The sequence below is a fragment of the Bos taurus genome, chromosome 10 (genome assembly GCF_002263795.3).
Source record: "Bos taurus isolate L1 Dominette 01449 registration number 42190680 breed Hereford chromosome 10, ARS-UCD2.0, whole genome shotgun sequence".
Classification (NCBI taxonomy): domain Eukaryota; kingdom Metazoa; phylum Chordata; class Mammalia; order Artiodactyla; family Bovidae; genus Bos; species Bos taurus.
Window position 1 is genome coordinate 56,717,096 of NC_037337.1, and position 19,392 is coordinate 56,736,487.

The window sequence follows — 19,392 nt, forward strand, 5'->3', positions numbered from 1 at the left end:
TCAAGCTATCTACTTAAGTCTAGAGTCATTACATCACCTGCTTCCTTTATGCCATTGATTTATGTTTCTTTCAAACTGCTGAGATTGGGCAGTATCATTTATTTTTATATGACATACTCTGCACTATGAAACAGAGTTTCAGAAGGTAATGGTAGAAATACCTGTAACGCAATATAGAATTGCCTACTCACCTGAGTGATTCAGTAACATATCCATTAACGTTTGTCTGGAGTTCTCATAATACTGAAAGAGAATGAAAGGTTTTAATCAGTCTTTTTTTGTAGCAAATAAGTCAGGGCAATTTCCATGTAAGAATAGTATTCAGATACCATAATGTGTTTGTGTTTAATGTTGAGAAACACAAAAGAGTTTTTAGAATTTTCTTAAGCCTCTCCTATTTTAAATTCTCCAGATTAGCTAAAGTCTATTCATAATGTACTGTGAAGAAATATTTGTTTCAGGAATGCCAAAATATGTATTTGACCCCTATTTTCAGAAACTAAAAGAAAAAAAAGTGGATTATTTTCAAATAAAGTGAGCTTTTGCCCAGTTCAATGGAAGGAAAATTCGGGCATGAAAGACTTAAATATTTTGCTATGTTTATATGACTTGTTAGAAAATGGTCTTAGACTAAATTGCATATCCTGTTTGTTAATCTCAGATTCTTTTCTGTAAGTCACACTGATGGGGCATCGTGTACAGGAAGGAATTTACAAAAGAGTAAGCTCATTTATTTATGCAAATTGATGTGTTTCCCTCTAGCTATATCCCTAGGAGGATATTGCCATTTTTATGTTTCCAGTGGCTCATTTTAAAGGAAAATACTTTACATATTTTTAAAAATGAGTTAAATTTTTCTACTGTTAATGGAAATCCACTGTTATGGTATTCATATTATAAAAACCAACTCAGTCAAAAATACAGTTTGATGAATGTAGCATCTTTATAAATTGAAGATAGTGATTTCATTTCTTCCCTAGTAAATTTGCTTTAAATATTGGTTTATTATATATATTCACTTGTATTACAAATATTTCCAGTAAGCAAACACAAATCATTTTTATATTTAGCATTTAAAATGTATCTTAACTCAAACATTAAATCATCTATTAAATATTCAATTAAAGTGGGTTTTGATCCATTTTTAAAAATTAGTGGTCAGGTATTCGGGGAAACAAGCTTGCAAGATATTTCTAAAACACAATTCACTTCATTTCTTGTTCTGTATATTTTGTCAGAGAATGCCTTAATGTAACAGAAATCAGATTTGGTGTATATTTTTACACCAAATCAAATTGTACAGGCGCCACCCTCAGCTTTTTCCAAAACATTATAAAGGATAAGATTCCACCATGATATAGCTTAAGAAACAAGTACAGCCCTGGAAGAAGCCCATACATGGAAAGTAAAGCTACAGGAGGATATGTTTTACCGGAAAAACCTCATGTCTTACAACAAACACCATTACAGAACTGGATTTAAAAAATAAGTTTACTTAGCTGAATTCTATCTTTTTCTGGAATCTGTATGTAAGGCATATATGCTGTTTTTAGTTATTTCTACAAATATAAATCATACATATAAAAGGTACTGAAAAATGTAAGAATGAAACTGCAATATAGTAGTGACTAATGATATAAAGCACTTAGATGCTTCAGTTATAACAACTACATGAAGAGGGTGAAGGCATCATAAGTCATTTTATTTATCACAATTGGCAGGTTTCCCTCCTTAGTTGTATTGAATATAGTCTCATATTCCCTGTCTGCTCCCTGCCCAATCCTCAATTTCCCAAATTCACACACACACACAGAAGTCGCTCAGTCGTGTCCGACTCTTTGCGACCCCATGGATTGTAGCCCACCAGGCTTCTCGGTCCATGGGATTTTCCAGGCTGAATACTGGAGTGGGTTGCCGTTTCCGTCTCCAGGGGATCGTCCTGACCCAGGGATCGAACCCGGGTCTCCCGCATTGTAGGCAGACGCTTTACCGTCTGAGCTACCAGGGAAGTCCATCAAAAACACAGGAGAGTAGTAGTAAGTTTCAAAAGGATGTCAGTTGAGATCTTTTATAGATGAAATCTACTTCCTAGAAGTCAACTCGCCAATTATATGGACAGCTGGAGGCAAGAGGCTGCAAAAAAAGGTCCAACTGGAAAATATCTCGGGTACCCAATTAGATCCAGTTATTCTGCGTCTGTAGATTTAAAATGATCATCATCCACGGTGGAATAGATATGTCCCTCGTTGCTTAGAAAATCCACAGCTAGCTTGATTGAGGCTATGGACATGTGTTGGAGTTGGTTCTTGAGATCCTGAAAGTTCAATCCTTCAGGTCTTGGGCAAGCCTTGATCAAATTCAGCACCTGGTTCTGGGCCACAGTGAGGCCATTTGCTGGTATGAAGTTATTCCCACCGAAGTTCCCAGTTTCACCCATTCCTGGATTGCTGATAGGTGCTCTACCTGCTGAAGGCTGGCTGTTCGACTTGCTCAGTATCATGTGTGCATTGACTACTTCCAGAATATGTGTGGTGAACTCATTCATATCCTCCAGGGGCATGATCTTAAAGGCTACCAGGCTTATCTATTCTTTTAATGGGTATCAGTAATCCAAAATTATTCATTCCTTTTATCAAATCAGAAATGAAAAGTCAAGTAAACCTTCATAGGCTTTTTTAGAACACAGGTTCTGAAATTTTCCATTTCTGATTGCTAGAAGAAAGAGCTGTGATTTGCTACTGTATACATAGTTGCTTAAATATCAGACCGTTACTATAAGATGCTTTCTATGCCATAAAGTGAGCTAGATTATTTTCTCTGTCATATGGGATCTTCTGTGTGTGTGCTCAGTAGCTTCAGTCCTGTCTGACTCTTGGCAACCCCATGGATTGTAGCCCGCCAGGCTCCTTTGTTCATGGGATTCTCTAGGCAAGAATACTGGAGTGGGTTGCCATGCCATCCTCTAGGAGATCTCCCTGACCCAGGGATAGAACCCACAACTCCTGCATCTCCTGCATTGCAGGCAGATTCTTTACCCACTGAGCCACGTGGGAAGCCCATGGGATCTTCTATATAGTCATAATTGAGAATTTACAAAATATTAGAAAAACAAAGCCAAGTTTCACCAATAACTTCCATCTCATGTATAAAGCATAAACATCTCTAAAGATTTTTACCAATGACTAGCTTCTTTTTGTTAACAAATGATCTAAACTGGTGTTTTAAAAGTTTCATAAGTATCTGAATCTTTTGTAAAACTGAAACAACCTGTCAAATCCTATGAATTATGAGATATGAAATTAATACATATGGGTGACAGTCATATAAACCTTTGGTCTCATACTTTAGTATATCAGTTTGGATATACTGTAGTGAAAAAATTATGATTCATGTTAGTAAGCAGAATAGCACTTCAACAGCACTTGTTTGTATAATTTTACATGAGTGAAACTGCTACTAACAGTAAAACATATACATGCAACCTCTTTGATCAATGATACATTCATAAATTTAAATATAAATCAGAAATTAATCTTAGATCTGCACAGAAATAGCTATTTGGCAGCATAAATCAATGTTTATTGTTTCCAAGTTTATTAAAAATTAGTACAAAATTTTGCCTTTTAAAATGACAGTTCTTTACCAATAACTATGATGTATATTTTAAAGAGAAAAATTGAACCAGACAGTTATGAATTCCTTCTGAAAAAAGGCTGAAGTTCCATGGAAGGCAAAGTAGAAACCACTGGACTGGGTCATGTGGAGAAGAGCTGTATCATTCTTCCTGTCCATCCCTGTGCCTACTAAAAAAACTGGAGTACTATAACAAATATCCTAATTACCCCAGTTTCATTTTTTTCAATGGACTTTTTAGTTGTATGCTTTATTTTTTAAAAACAGACCAATCTTATAATTTGAATAAGATGAGCTATTGTCTGGCTGACTCCTTTATAAAACTGAAGCTATAAAATTGTATACCATGTCACCAAGAATGCAGCTTATACTTCCCAGTGCCTCAGTTTAGTGCCAGCTTGTGCCAAACAAGCTGCTGACTTGCACAGAGAGGAATTCCAGGAAGTCGTCGGAGCGGGCCATTTTCCAATAATGCTCCCTGGCATGGACTCAGTTCAGAGCTTTTTTACAAATGGCTATTACACTGAGATCATGATGAGATTTCCTAGAAGTACACGCAATGCTTTTCACTGAAGTTTACTAATTCAAAACTTTTTGTGAAAACAAAGATTTCCCCCTGAATTCTTAATGTCATATAACCATATGTCAGTACATTTGAGTGTGCCTTTAAGATATGAAAGTGCTTAGATCTCTTAGAGACAGGTTTTTTAAAAATTAAATTATTATTTTCTCTTCACATCATTTTACTTTAGATATTTGGCTTAAGTTACATTGAATTTCTATGTCTTTTTTTCAAGATATTGAATAGCACAGGAGTACTAAAGTATTGATGATCTCTATTAATTCTGTCAATCATCAACAGTCACTAAGAGCTTGTGGTTGGCAAATGTTGCAGTAAGTACTCTAGACATGTGGGCAGCTGTCTTGAGCAATCTCAGATTAGATGGACCTATCAGAGTCTGCCATAGGACCTGCCACTAGAAGAATCGAAAGCACATAATAAATTTCTTCAGTGATACATGTGATCACCGTGTTAACAGGGTGAAATTTGGATGAAGAGAAATCACGGAGTTCTCAGTTCTCCCTTGAATATAGACTGACTCTAGCTATTGGCTCCCATTCCTTGATCTTTCTGCTATAGGCATATCCTGATTTTTGAATATCCTTATCAAGGATAATGCTGCTTCCTTCATAGCTCAGTTGATAAAGAGTCTGCCTGCAATGCAGGAGACCTGGGTTCGATTCCTGGGTTGGAAAGATCTTCTGGAGTAGGAAATGGCAGCCCACTCCAGAATTCTTGCCTGGAGAATCTCATGGACAGAAGAGCCTGGCAGGCTACACTCTATGGGGTCCCGACACAACTGAGCAAGTAAGCACAACAACAACAATGGGTGATAAAGACAGAGATGTTAGAGATCAGTATTTGTTGTTAAGTTGTTCAGTCATGTCCAACTCTTTGCGACCCCTTGGACTACAGCACGCCAGGCCTTCCTGTCCTTCACCATCTCCCAGAGTCTGCTCAAACTCATGTCTATATTGAGTCAGTGATTCCATCCAACCATCTCATCCTCTGTCATCCCCTTCTCCTCCTGCCTTCAATCTTTCCCATCATCAGGGCCTTTTCTAATGAGTCAGCTCTTGGCATCAGGTGGCCAAAGTATTAGAGTTTCAGTATCAGCATCAGTTCTTCCAAAGAATATTCAGGATTGATTTCCTTTAGTATTGACTAGTTTGATCTTCTTGCAGTCCAAGGGACTCTCAAGAGTCTTCTCCAACACCACAGTTCAAAAGCATCAGTTCTTCAGCACTTAGCCTTCTTTATGGTCCAACTCTCACATCCATACATGATCACTGGAAAAACCATAGCTTGACTATATGGACGTTTGTCGGCAAAGTAATGTCTCTGCTTTCTAATATGCTGTCTAGGTTTGAAATAGCTTTCCTTCTAAAGTGAAGTCGCTCAGTCATGTCTGACTCTTTGCACCCCATGGACTGTAGCCTATCAGGGTCCTCTGTCCATGGGATTCTCCAGGCAAGAATACTGGAGTGGGTTGCCATTTCTTTCTCCAGGGGTTCTTCCCAACCCAGGGATCTAACCTGGGTCTCCTGCATTGTAGGCGGGCGCTTTATCGTCTGAGCCACCAGGGAAGCCCAGGTTTGAAATAGCTTTCCTTCTAAAGGAGCAGGTATCTCTTAGTTCCATGTTTATAGTCACAATCTGCAGTGATTTTGGAGCCCAAGAAAATCAAGTCTGTCATTGTTTCTATTGTTTCCCCATCTATTTGCCATGAAGTGATGGGCTGGATGCCATGATCTTAGTTTTTTGAATGTTGAGTTTTAAGCCAGCTTTTTCACTCTTCTCTTTCACCTTCATCAAGAGGCTCTTTAGTTCCTCCTCACTTTCTGCCATAAGGGTGTTGTCATCTGCATATCTGAGGTTATTGATATTTCTCCCAGCAATCTTGATTCCAGCTTGTGCTTCCTCCATAGTACTTGGCTTATAAGTGATACAGATAGTAGGACTCATAGGACCTTTGAGTCAAGATCATTTTGAGATCATTGAGTCTAAGCCCTTTGTTTTTCTGCCTAAGAACCTGAAGCTCAGAGAAGCTCAGATATAATAGCTAGTTAAGGATTGAGACTGTATTCAAATTTCTTTTCAATATTTGCTGATTTTTTTTAATTGCCTGATGGTCCCCATTTAGGAAGGATCTCTCTCTTTTTCTCTGGTTGTTCTTACTTGCCAGTAAGCTTAATGCTTTCTCCTGTGACAGATCAACCATGTACAAAAAGATATGGAAATCAGTTTGCATACCTATAAGTCCCACTTGATGTGATTAGAGCCTCTAGGTCTTGATGAAACTTAAAAGCAAGGTGCTTTTCTTCATTTTCCCCCTTGTAGGCTTCCATCATATTCTAGCAAGACTACTAACTAACTCAGTTCAATATATTATTAGAGCAATCATTCCTAGAGGTAGTTGCCTTTCACAGCTAAAGTGATTTATAAAAACAGATTTGTTCAAATCAACTCTCCCATTAAGACCTTTCAGAAGTGCAATATTCTCTAGTTTTTTGTTTTGTTTTGTTTTGTTTTTTTGGATCAACTAAACAATTAGAATCATAAGATAATCATGCACCTTACCTGGCACCTCTTGACTCAGAAGGACAGAGATCGTGAACGACAACTTGCTTGCTTACTGACAGCAGCAGTCCAGTAGCTCAGTTCTGAACAGCCTTGTATGTCCTATAGCAAGTCCATAGGCACTGGTTTGCCAGGTCCAATCACAAGGACACCCAAAGCTATGACAATGAGTTTTTTTATAGTTCATTTATAATTTTTCCTAGTCCATATATGATTTACCAATGAGAAGTCATTTTTACTATCAGTAATGTCACCTTGAGATATAGTTGACATTCTGCTTTTATCAAGTTACCAAGAATCCAGCTAAAGTTAGCCAAAAATCAGATTCTTATGGAGAAAAGGTTTTTTTGGTTTGTTTTTGCTTATTTGTTTTCTTTAAGCACACATGACTTCCCTTTTCTCTTAGGATAAAGTACATATTATTTGAATGACTCACAAGAATCATTTTCAGCTGGCCACTAGATTCCTCTCTAGTCTCATCTTGACCCCTGCTACCCACCTTTAACCCTATAATTCAGTCAAGTCAGACTCTTTCAGTTCCTTTAAAGGATCTATTACTACTTGGCTCTCAAACCTCACGCATGCTATTTTATCACCCATTTATTTATTTAAAAATTTTTAGTGCCTTCAGTGAGCCAAGCAGTGGGCAAATCCCCTGAGGATACAACAAGGAAAAGGCATTCTTGTAGAATCTCCAGCCCCTGCCTGAAAACCCTTCCCCATTCCCACCACTGCTTAATGTTCATGTCCCAAACTGAATGTTACATCTTCGAGGATTTCCTCTCTGCTCCCCACAAACAGGTTAGGTGTCCTACTCTATACTTCTTCTGTTACAATACTGATCACCCTGTATTGTCATTGCCTGGTTTCTTGTCTACTCCCCCATGAGACTGTGAGCTCCATGATGGGAAAGGAATACGTCTAACTTGCTCACAGTTACATCTTCAGTGCTTAGGTCACTGCCAGGTACCCTGAGGATTCTCAATAAATATTTGATAGACAGATAGTTCTAGGAATTCCAAGAAGTTTAGAACTACAATATCCTTAAAACCACAGATAATTTGTTTCTAAAGTGAAAATTTCAGGCCCTGTTATAGGTAATAAAGAAGATATTTGGAAGTATATATCCACCAGAATCTATGATATAAATGGAATTGTTTATTTTTTAATTATACTAATAAATAAAAGAGCAAAGCAATAATATACAACTGGAGTGAATGAATTTTAACATATTGATGACCAAGAATCAAATCACTTGAATAAAAACAAACGGTTATAACTGGGATATTCCCAGTTACCTGAAACCTAAAGCCAATGCTGACATTAATGAATAAATAAAAGGAGTAGGGAGAAGAGTCAGTAAGGACTCAGAAACAAATCTAGGATTCTTATTCTCACTTAATGTAGCTTTTGAAGTTTGGCCTGGAACTAAAGCAAAGAAATCAGTTCCCATTAAGATATCATATACAGATGCATCTGTGAGGCTAAATATCCTTTCCTGGAACCATTTTTCCTGGGATTTATCACATGAGTGCCAATATAAAGCAGTGCTAAGTCACACAGTAGAATATACCTCCAACCAGTGTTTCAAAAGGTGCAAAAAAATGCTCTTAAATATGACACTTTTTAGTATCAGCCATCTATAAAATCAAAGAACATGACATTGAGCCATCTCAGAAGCCATGTCTTTGATTGACTGAGATAATGTGGTCTAAGACATTATTTTCTCATGGTCTGAGAGCACAGGGATAGAATTTGGAATAGTGTAGGTAAATGGATAATTAACATACCCATTTAGGCTTTTTCTCTCAAATATCAAATATCTTAAATGAGCTTTGGAAAGGTTCTGGATCACATTCAATTTGCAATCAAATTCCCTTAATAAGATTTTACAGTGCAGAAATTCTTTCTTGCTGATTAAAATGAGAGTCATAATTTTGAGTCAGGTACTGACCAAACTTCTTACATAAGGAGAGACAGCACGCTGGAACCGAGTCATGAACAGCCTGGGTGCTTACAAGTAGCATGCGAGTGTATTTGAAGGAGCAAGAGATCTTTTCAAGCTCAGATGCATAGTAGTTACATCTAGAGGCAGTCCAGTTTTAAAGTTTTACAGCAAAGGTTCATACTGGTCCCCTGTGGGTGCTTTCTGTTTGATTTGCACAGTAGTTCATGGGGAAAAAACTTAATTGCCACCATTTATAATCCAGAAGCTTTCATAAAATATTCTGAATTTCTGGCTTCTCATGAAAAGTAGAAAGAGATGTCACACTGAGTTGTCATTTTAGTGCAACAAGAGTAGCAGTGGTTATATCAGACCACCTTTTCAGAGTGAGTATTTACTCTCCAGGTCATTGAAGTGCCCACCAAACTTGCTCTATTTAATTTTCATTAGGTTCTTACAGGAACCAAGGTTTTAACTTGCTCAACACCGTGACAAGGTAACTTTAGCTTGAAAAATTCTCTGTGTGTTTATTTGTAAGGCTGAGAGAGGAAGGAAAGATTTACCTTCAAACATTTACCTAATAAGGTATATAGATATCAAACATTTACCTAATAAGTAATAAGCACTGCACATGTTATACACGAAAAGGAGTACCTTATGGTGAGTCCTTTGCTTAGGGCCATGGTAGTGGCAGCTTTGAACCCACCTGCTTATGGAGAGCTAAGAGAAGCTAAGGAACTGGAGGCACTATACTTCTCTTTTCTGAACATTCTTAAAATTTAATTTCAAAATGTTCATCTTACTATCAACTCCAGGGATCTGTGAAGAGAAAAAATTCTGCTAACAATGGGGATTCCTTTCAAGTGTGTTTATCTTGGGATATGTGGGGAGGCAGGCACTGACTGATTTGCCCCCACTCAAAATGTCTCCCCACATGTACCAAGGTATTCTTATTCAGGGTCTTCTCTGGTAACTCAGATGGTAAAGAATCTGCCTGCAATGCAGGAGACCCAGGTTCAACTCCTGGGTGAGAAAGATCCCCTGGTGAAGGAAATGGCCACTCATTCAAGTATTCTTGCCTGGGAAATCCTATGGACAGGGGAGCCTGGTGAGCTCCAGTCCACAGGTTTGCAAAGAGTTGGACCCAGCTGAGTGACTAACACTTTCACTTATAGAACCCTTATTCTTTGAGGTATAGTCCTTGCTACACAGTCTAGAGAAGGTTAGACCTCTGGTGAGCTGGAAATAGAGCAATGTCTTAAGGAGTTTGATTGTAGTACAATCTCATGGGTAAGTGGAACAGGTTCAAAGTCGGAGTGAGACCAGTTTGTGAATTGTGCTAGATGCTAGGAAGTTTTTAGGTTTATAATTTAGATATTTCTTACTATCGTAGATGGTTTAAAGATTGAAGGGGCTAAAGCTGTGAGACCAGTTGTCTCAATCGGCTTCAGAGACATTTTCTTAACAATTTTGCAGAAGTTGTTGGCTGTCAGTTCTTCCCTCTGAGATAGCTGAATGAGTTAAGTGATTGCATAGGCTTAACATCAGCATTTAAATAAATATCTGTGTATATGAATATTGACAGCAGTTATTGAAATGTACAGGTTAATAGTAATCCACTTACAGGCACTAATATTCAAGTTCAGATTTTTAATATTTTGCCATTTTAATAGCAGCCTCCAAATTCTGTGTGGTTTGCACATATGTCTAATTTAATTTTGGCAAGAATTTTGTGAGCTAGGAATTATTTATCTTCATGTTACAGGGGAGAAAACTGAGTTCAGACTCTCTCCCAAGATATATGACCTGTTTGCACTGAAAAACAACACACAAGTTCAGATTGTTCCTTTCAAATATCAACGTTTTAAGACTTTTAAAACCTAGGTTGATTTTTATACCTGGTAATAAAGTTGTGTTAGGGGATATACAGGGTTACTACATTTCAAAATGAGGATGTTTATTTTAGTAATTAAAACTTTATTTGCAAAACAATCATGGTTTTATTTCAGTGACAGAGCACACAGCAAATAGTATTGATTATAGACTAATACATAAAGTGTCAGTACCCAGATATAAAGCATCTCCTTGGCATATTGTGGAAACTGGCCATGAATCACTTCCCATGAATATCAAAGATTAAGTACACATTTACACATAAAAGTACATGCTCACTTGGCAGTTTTCAAATACAATTAGCAATGATTCTCCTGTTGAATTTGGAACGTATGATATGTTAGCACTCACTTGAAAAAATCCACTACTAATTTTCCTATATTGCTTTTTGAAATATGTATCAAAGCATAACATATAAATTATATATGCACATATAAATTATTTTAAAAATGTATGTGTGTGTATATATTGTATCTGACTTTGAAGTGAGGGATTGATGTGTGAATTATTTTAATTCTACCATCTCTACCATTATGAATACCTATACACCCTTTCCCTTTCCTATACCCCACTCCTTTCTATGTCTGAGCACAGAGGAAATGAATGGAATGCATCCCTTGGAAATTCTGTGTTCATGTTTTATAGAAGAAATAATAGGAAGAAAAGAAAGTCTGGGTTTTACATCATTTCTTATATAAAACCAATATTTTACAGTAGAAATTACATCAATATAATAAAAGAAACATCTTTTCAAGGAAAATATATGAATACTAATGCATTCTGTTTGATAGAAATTTAAATAAAATTAAATGCATTAAAAACAGTCATTTAGAATATCTAAAAGACTTTAAAAGTATATCATTTTTTCTCTCCTGAGCTATGTATCTTACATAATTCTCTATATTATTTCTGAAATGTGGTACCTCTTATAGTTGAAGAACATAAGCTTAATGAGAGTAAAGATTTTTTCTGTATTATTAACCCTGTTTCCTTAGTACCTAAGTTAATGCTTGCCAGTATGAGACTGTAAGTATTTATTGAACAGATGTGAATCTAAGTTAAAGACAGTTATCAGTTGTACAAATAATGAGTGTCATTGCTTATGCATGAACTTAGCCAGGTGTAGAAGGCATTCCTTCTTTCAATTCTCACCTTCATTGAATTATTTGCAGTAGCAGCATTACTTGCAGCTACATATTACATGTTTTATAGAAGAAATATCTCTAGCTGAATCTATAGCTAAATATCACAGTGAATCCAAACTGATTGGATTTTAACTGTGACTTAATATATCTTCAGAATCATTGCACTGTGATATGGAACTGAAACAAAGTACTGCCTTAGATGCAGAAGACTGCGTGTCACATCAACTGATATATGGATATATGACTAAGACAGAATAAATGCATAATCTTTCATAAGAGATCATTATATTTTCAATCGGGATATTCTCACAACTGAGTCATGGATTATAAAGGACTAAGAGATTTCCAGCTGAGGTGTAAGAGGATCTACTAACTATCCTGGGATACGTCATTCAATTAAATAAATAGAAAATAACAAAACTAAGATATTAATGGACAGAAAATACAAATGAACAGCTAATGTCAAAATTAATAAAGGAGTTAAAATTACAAAAAAAAGAATAATGAAAAGTAGTTCATCAAATGACATTGTTCAGAAAGGCAGTGACCAAAGTAATCAGAAAAATTCTAGCCTTTGAATACACATGGTATTAGACGCCAACATCATTAGGATATTGAAAAAGAAAGGGTTATATATGGTATGAGTAGGTGTATACAATTGTGAATTGATACAAAATGTGGAATATTAATGTGGAATTAATTTGGTCTAAAAACTTACAAAATGTATAACACATTTAAAATTGGTGATGTCTTGGAATCAATAAAATACAAACACACATACACACATATATACATACACATTTTGGAGAATGTCTTGGACCAAATGATGTACTCAGCAAAACAGGCAAAGGAACCAGAGATGAAATTGCCAATATCCATTGGATCATAGAAAAATTAAAGAATTCCAGAAAAACATCTACGTCTGCTTTATTGACTATGCCAAAGCCTTTGATTGTGTGGATCACAGCAAACTATGGAAAATTCTTCAGGAGATGAGAATAACAGACCACCTGACCTGCCTCCTGAGAAATTTGTATGCTGGTCAAGAAGCAACAGTTAGAACTTGACATGGAGCAATAGACTGGCTCCAAATTGGGAAAGGGGTGTGTCAAGGCTGTATATTGTCACCCTGCTTATTTAACTTATATGCAGAGTACATCATGCAAAATTCCGGGCTGGATGAAACACAAGCTGGAATCAAGATTGCTGGGAGAAATATCAGTAACCTCAGATATGCAGATGATGCCACCCTTATGGCAGAAAGTGAAGAGGAACTGAAGAGCCTCTTGATGAAAGTGAAAGATGAGAGTGAAAAAGTTGCCTTAAAACTCAACATTCAAAAAACTAAGAGCAGGGCATCTGGTCCCATCACTTCATGGCAAATAGATGGGGAACCAATGGAAATAGTGACAGACTTTATTTTCCTAGGCTCCAAAGTCACTGCAGATGGTGACTGCAGCCATGAAATTAAAAGACGCTTGCTCCTTGGGAAAACAACTATGACCAACTTAGACAGCATATTAAAAAACAGAGATATTACTTTGCTGACAAAGGTCCATCCAGTCAGAACTATGGTTTTTCCAGTAGTCGTGTATGGATGTGAGACTTGAACTATAAAGAAAGCTGAGCACCAAAGAATGGATGCTTTTGAACTATGGTGTTGGAGAAGACTTTTGAGAGTCCCTTGGACTGCGAGTAGATCAAACTAGTCAATCTTATAGGAAATCAGTCCTGAATATTTATTGGAAGGACTGATGCTGAAGCTGAAACTCCAATGCTATGGCCACCTGATGCGAAGAGCTGGCTCATTGGAAATGACCCTGATCCTGGGAAAGGATTAAGGCAGGAGGAGAAGGGACGACAGAGGATGAGATGGTTGGATGGCATCACCAACTCGATGGACATGAGTTAGAGCAAGCTCTGGGAGTTGGTGATGGACAGGGAAGCCTGGCATGCTGCAGTCCATGGGGATGCAAGGAGTCAGACATGACTCCGTTACTAAACTGACTGATTGACTGAACTGAGCAGAAAAGGGATGAAGTTAAGTCAATTGATGTTTGAATGTCACCGGAAAATGATACAGTTTCTTAGACGATACTGGCTGTCAGAATTGGTTGGCACTGATTGAAATCTATGACCATCAGAGCATCTCTCCAATGTGAGAGAAAATGTATCACCTCCATCTCCTCTAAACCTTAACTTTAAAGGCACTGGTACTCAATATAGCATCATAAAGTACTTTCCTTTATTTGGATTTCCCTGGTAGCTCGTATGGTAAAGAATCTGCCTCCAATGCAGTAGACCCGGGTCTACTGCAAAACATTTAATTTTGAGGAAGTTCAGTGTATCGATATTTTTTCTTTTATGGATTGTGCTTTTGGAGTCAAATCTAACAATTCTTTACCTAGATATATCCTGGAAATTCTCTCCTATTTTCAAAGTAATAAGTTTTTTTCTAACTCTTAAGCTCTCTGTGTGAGTGTACAAGATCGTAAGAAGAAAGAAAAAAGAGGGTATGTACCTCCAAAAGCATATTGTTCTGGGTGAAAAACCAGCTCACTTCTACTGAGTTTTTAAGCATGAATCACCTTTATATACCTTTCATTGAAGACCACAAAGACATGTACTTTAAATGTTATTGTTTTTACAATCATTTTTTCACCACTAATGCAAAGATAACAGAAATAAAAATCAAAAAACATACAACACAATGCAAATTATATCCCTTCACTCACATAGACACCCTGGGTGGGCATGATGAATGAGGTCATTGTTCTTGTGACAGCAAATCTGGGTACTGTGAAAGGAGAGGCTTAATTAAGGCTACAGCAACCATAACTATTTAAAGAAGGAGGTTCATATCTTGTGGTACTCACATTCTATATTTGATCATGTGGATGCAAATAAATGCCTCATAGCCTAATGGAATTTCTGACATATGGAATTCTCATGACTCGAAGGGGTGATTTAGAGTGTAACTATTATGATGATATTTAATATGCATTTTAGCCAATAGACACACTCTTCAATAGTATTACAGTAGACATCTCTCAGAGTGCCTGTTTAGTCGATGCTTCCTCTCACAGCCTCACCCATGTGCTTTCAGAGAACCTGTACATACAGTGCAGATGCATGAGCAACTGGTCATGTAACTCTGTGACCCTGGTCATCTCTACCCGACCAATGCGTAGAGACCTTGGACAAAATAAGATTTCTATCCCAGAAACTGGAAACTGGGAATGTTGTGGCCCAATGCAGTTTCTGTTTGATGTCAATCAGAATGATCTTATGAAGACAGAGATGAGCTGGCTACAGTAATTCAAAGAATAGAAAGCCTGTATTCAGAGAGAGACAAAGAAGGATGATCACATATGCAGAAAGGAATAGACCGTAAGTCCTGAAAAGAGGAAAGAAAGCTTTGGCCTTATATGTTTCAATAAACTACTTACTTTGATTAAATAACTACGAATTCTTCCAATTTTCTTAATTACCCTAAGATACATTGGTAAGTTAAATATTATTTTACAATTTAAGTATATCATAATTAAAATTTCCCCTATACATTTTTCTAATAAACTCTGAAAGACATTGGATATTTGCATGTGCCAGTAATATATTTTGAGTTATATATGCTTATAATAAAGATTGTACTGATGGAAGCTAGGTGCCCAACTCCTGGGAAATAATAACCCTCATGTGGAATTTTGTGATATTTGAGTGAGATGATGTACAGTCCCTGCTAGAGAAGTTTAGTAGTGCTTTTGAGCAGGAACTGATGAAGGACTTTAAAAACATGAGGTGGAAGAATGACTAAAGAAATTCTTTGCCTCAAAAAATAAAATATTAGCATCAATTCAGTTCAGTTGCTCAGTTGTGTCCGACTTCTTGCAACCCCATGGACTGCAGCATGCCAGGCTTCGCTGTCCATCAGCAACTCATCACTTGCTCTAACTCATGTCCATCGAGTCAGTGATGCCATCCAACCATCTCATCCTCTGTCATCCCCTTCTTCTCCTGCCTTCATCCTTTCCCAGGATCAGGGTCTTTTCCAATGAGCCAGCTCTTCACATCAGGTGGCCAAAATATTGGAGTTTCAGCTTCAGCATCAGTCCTTCCAATAAATATTCAGGACTGATTTCCTTTAGGATTGACTGGTTTGATCTCCTCGCAGTACAAGGGACTCTGAAGAGTCTTCTACAACAGCACAATTCAAAAGCATCCATTCTTTGGCACTCAGCTTTCTTTAAAGTTCAAGTCTCACATCCATACATGACTACTGGAAAAACCATAGCTCTGACTGGATGGACATTTGTCAGCAAAGTAATGTCTCTGTTTTTTAATATGCTGTCTAGGTTGGTCATAGCTTTTTTTTTTCCAAGGAGCAAGCATCTTTTAAATTCATGGCTGCAGTCACCATCTGCAGTGACTTTGGAGCCTAGGAAAATAAAGTCTGTCACTGTTACCATTGGTTCCCCATCTATTTGCCATGAAGTGATGGGACCAGATGCCCTGATCTTAGTTTTTAGAATGTTGAGTTTTAAGGCAACTTTTTCACTCTCATCTTTCACTTTCATCAAGAGGCTCTTCAGTTCCTCTTCATTTTCTGCCATAAGGGTGGCATCATCTGCATATCTGAGGTTACTGATATTTCTCCCAGCAATCTTGATTCCAGCTTGTGTTTCATCCAGCCTGGAATGTTGCATGATGTACTCTGCATATAAGTTAAATAAGCAGGGTGACAATATACAGCCTTGACATACCCCTTTCCCAATTTGGAACCAGTCTGTTTTTCCATGTCAAGTTCTAACTGTTGCTTCTTGACCAGCATACAAATTTCTCAGGAGGCAGGTCAGGTGGTCTGTTATTCCCATCTCCTGAAGAATCTTCCATAGTTTGCTGTGATCCACACAGTCAAAGGCTTTGGCATAGTCAATAAAGCAGACGTAGATGTTTTTTGGAATTCTTTTTCTTTTTCTATGATCCAATGGATATTGGCAATTTCATCTCTGGTTCCTCTGCCTTTTCTAAATCCAGCTTGAACATCTGGAAGTTCACGGTTCACATACTGCTGAAGCCTGGCTTGGAGAATTTTGAGCATTACTTTGCTAGCATCTGCTGCTAAGCTAAGTCGCTTCAGTCGTGTCTGACCCTGTGTGACTCCATAGATGGCAGCCCACCAGGCTCCTCGTCCCTGGGATTCTCCAGGCAAGAACACTGGAGTGGGCTGCCATTTCCTTCTCCAATGCATGAAAGTGAAAAGTGAAAGTGAAGTCGCTCAGTCGTGTCTGACTCTTAGCGACCCTGTGGACTGCAGCCCACCAGGCTCCTCCGTCCATGGGATTTTCCAGGCAAGAGTACTGGAGTGGGGTTCCATTGCCTTCTCTGTGCTAGCATGTGAGATGAGTGCACTTGTGTGGTAGTTTGAACATTCTTTGGCATTGCCCTTATGGGAGCTATGATTAGTGACTACCTTAGTGAAAAGGGGGAAGACTATTGGGATTTTTCCAGAAGCCAGAGCAAAGGCTATTGCTAGACATATAAAGAGATTTGTGTACAGCATTTAAGAAAAAATATTCAAATTCTTAAATCTGTTGAATGATATAATAAGCTGCCTCATCAGGTAGTGAGTTCCTTGTAATTTTTGCTATTGTTTAAATAGTGGTGATCAAGTCAGAGTCACTGTTTTGGGTATGAAATTGGTTAGAAAAGTTCTATTTTCCATTTCACAAAAACTGATTTCACTATTTGAACATCTTAAGGATCTGTACAAAAAAACAAAAAGCTATAATGCTTATGAGCTGCTCTTTTAAGATGCTATTCTTTGTTCTAGGGTTTCAGCACCAAAATGAATGAATGAATGAATGTGTAAATGAATAATAAATAAGCTGAGATTTCCACATGCATACACATAGGTGTGATTCACATATCAAATGATAATGAATTATTTTGCATTTGTTATAAATAACCCACCTAGTTAAAAAAATTAGGTATCAGTTGACTAATATTTAGAAATTAAGTAGAGTTTATTGAAAGAAAATAAACAGGAGAAAAAAATGCCTAAAACTAAAGCTTGATTTCAAACATCTTAACTGATCAATAATTTTCTTTTTTTATTTAAGGTGACTGAGTTTGTTATGTTCAGGATAGTGAGCAATTGATGTTGAAGATAAAACTTGATATAATGGAGGAATACTGAATTTACAGTTTTTCCAATAAAGCTCATAAATAATTATTTCAGTGTTTTTTCCATTAATAAAGTATAAAATCTGGCCTAATATCTTAAAATATTTATTAAAAATTTAGCTATAGTTTGACTTAAGTATTAATAGTATGCATTAAATATAGAATTGTTTTTTGCAGAATATTTTAATAATATTACAATTTTGTTTACATAATTTTCGGGGGTTCTCTTCCTGTAAAGATCAGCCTAAACACCTACAAATGTGTTTAATTTCTATATTTCAGTCCAATCATAAATTTTCAGCTTTGGTATATTCAGAAGTAAAATGTGATTTGCTAATATAGAAGATAGTGTTTGTAATTTACAAAATGGGTTTTATAACCTGTTAACCAAGAAAGCTGAGTGCCAAAGAATTGATGCTTTTGAACTGTGGTGTTGGAGAAGACTCTTGAGAGTCCCTTGGACTGCAAGGAGATCCAACCAGTCCATTCTGAAGGAGATCAGTCCTGGGTGTTCTTTGGAAGGACTGATGCTAAAGCTGAAACTCCAATACTTTGGCCACCTCATGCGAAGAGTTGACTCATTGGAAAAGACCCTGAGGCTGGGAGGGATTGGGGGCAGGAGGAGAAGGGGACGACAGAGGATGAGATGGCTGGATGGCATCACCAGCTCGATGGAGGTGAGTTTGAGTGAACTCCGGGAGTTTGTGATGGACAGGGAGGCCTGGCATGCTGCAATTCATGGGGTTACAAAGAGTCAGACACGACTGAGTGACTGAACTGAACTGAACTGAAACAAGAAAATCAGTTCTATCTCTCCAGTTCATGCCACCCACTAGATATGCTACATAGATTGTTCAGCTACTTTCAGAGAATATACCCCTTTTGAAAAGAGCTCTGTTTTTTTTACTTAGGAGAGAGTTAGGGAGAGCAGGCAGGTTGGAACTTCTTGAGACTAAATCCATCAATTGAGTGACAGTGCCTACATATTCTTCCCTTCAAACATATCGTATGAACTGCATATTACACAATCCAGGCAGTCTCAGAAAATCTATACTCATTTCTCGATTCCAAATGTGAAGGTCCCCCTTAAACCTAGAGGACTCCTGGAAGGATTTACAGGGGAAATATAACGAGACTGATTTTCTAACACGTGTTGGACACATAGCACACATAAACCTTCGGGTAGTCCTCTGCAGATTTATACGAGGTGGTACAGGAGAATTCTCCCAGCCATTGAGTGTGACTCTCCTGCTTCTGAGTTATGTCAGGTACATAGGAATCACTCCCAGACACTCTCCCAGGACTACAGCCTTTGGCTTTAAATCCTCAATTTGACACTTTTCTGCATGGTTATTAGAGCTTTAAAGAAATGTATCTGGACTCTCAGCCAGCTTAGAGAAAGCAATTTTCCTTTGGACTATCACCTCCATAAGATGGTACTGGTGGGGTGT

General features: G+C 37.4%; 2 protein-coding genes and 1 long non-coding RNA gene across 3 annotated transcripts in view; 1 reads left to right on the forward strand and 2 right to left on the reverse strand.

Moving 5' to 3' along the window:
* Positions 1 to 19,392, forward strand: part of WDR72 (WD repeat domain 72) — a 225,745-nt gene that overhangs the window by 162,301 nt on the left and 44,052 nt on the right. The gene's annotated exons all lie outside the window — the stretch shown is intronic.
* Positions 1 to 19,392, reverse strand: part of LOC132346375 (uncharacterized) — a 100,057-nt gene that overhangs the window by 8,064 nt on the left and 72,601 nt on the right. The window contains exon 2 of the long non-coding RNA XR_009496208.1: positions 192 to 243. This is a non-coding gene — a long non-coding RNA (uncharacterized lncRNA). The remainder of the gene's footprint in view (positions 1 to 191; positions 244 to 19,392) is intronic.
* On the reverse strand, positions 1,909 to 2,582 carry LOC132346305 (replication protein A 32 kDa subunit-like). The gene has a single exon (XM_059890721.1). The coding sequence runs from the start codon at positions 2,558 to 2,560 to the stop codon at positions 2,186 to 2,188; it is 375 nt and encodes a 124-aa protein (XP_059746704.1). The 5' UTR covers positions 2,561 to 2,582; the 3' UTR covers positions 1,909 to 2,185.

Coding starts and splice junctions, on each gene's coding strand:
- LOC132346305 (XM_059890721.1), bottom strand. CDS start 2,560: ATGCCCCTGGAGGATATGAATGAGTTCACCACACATATTCTGGAAGTA.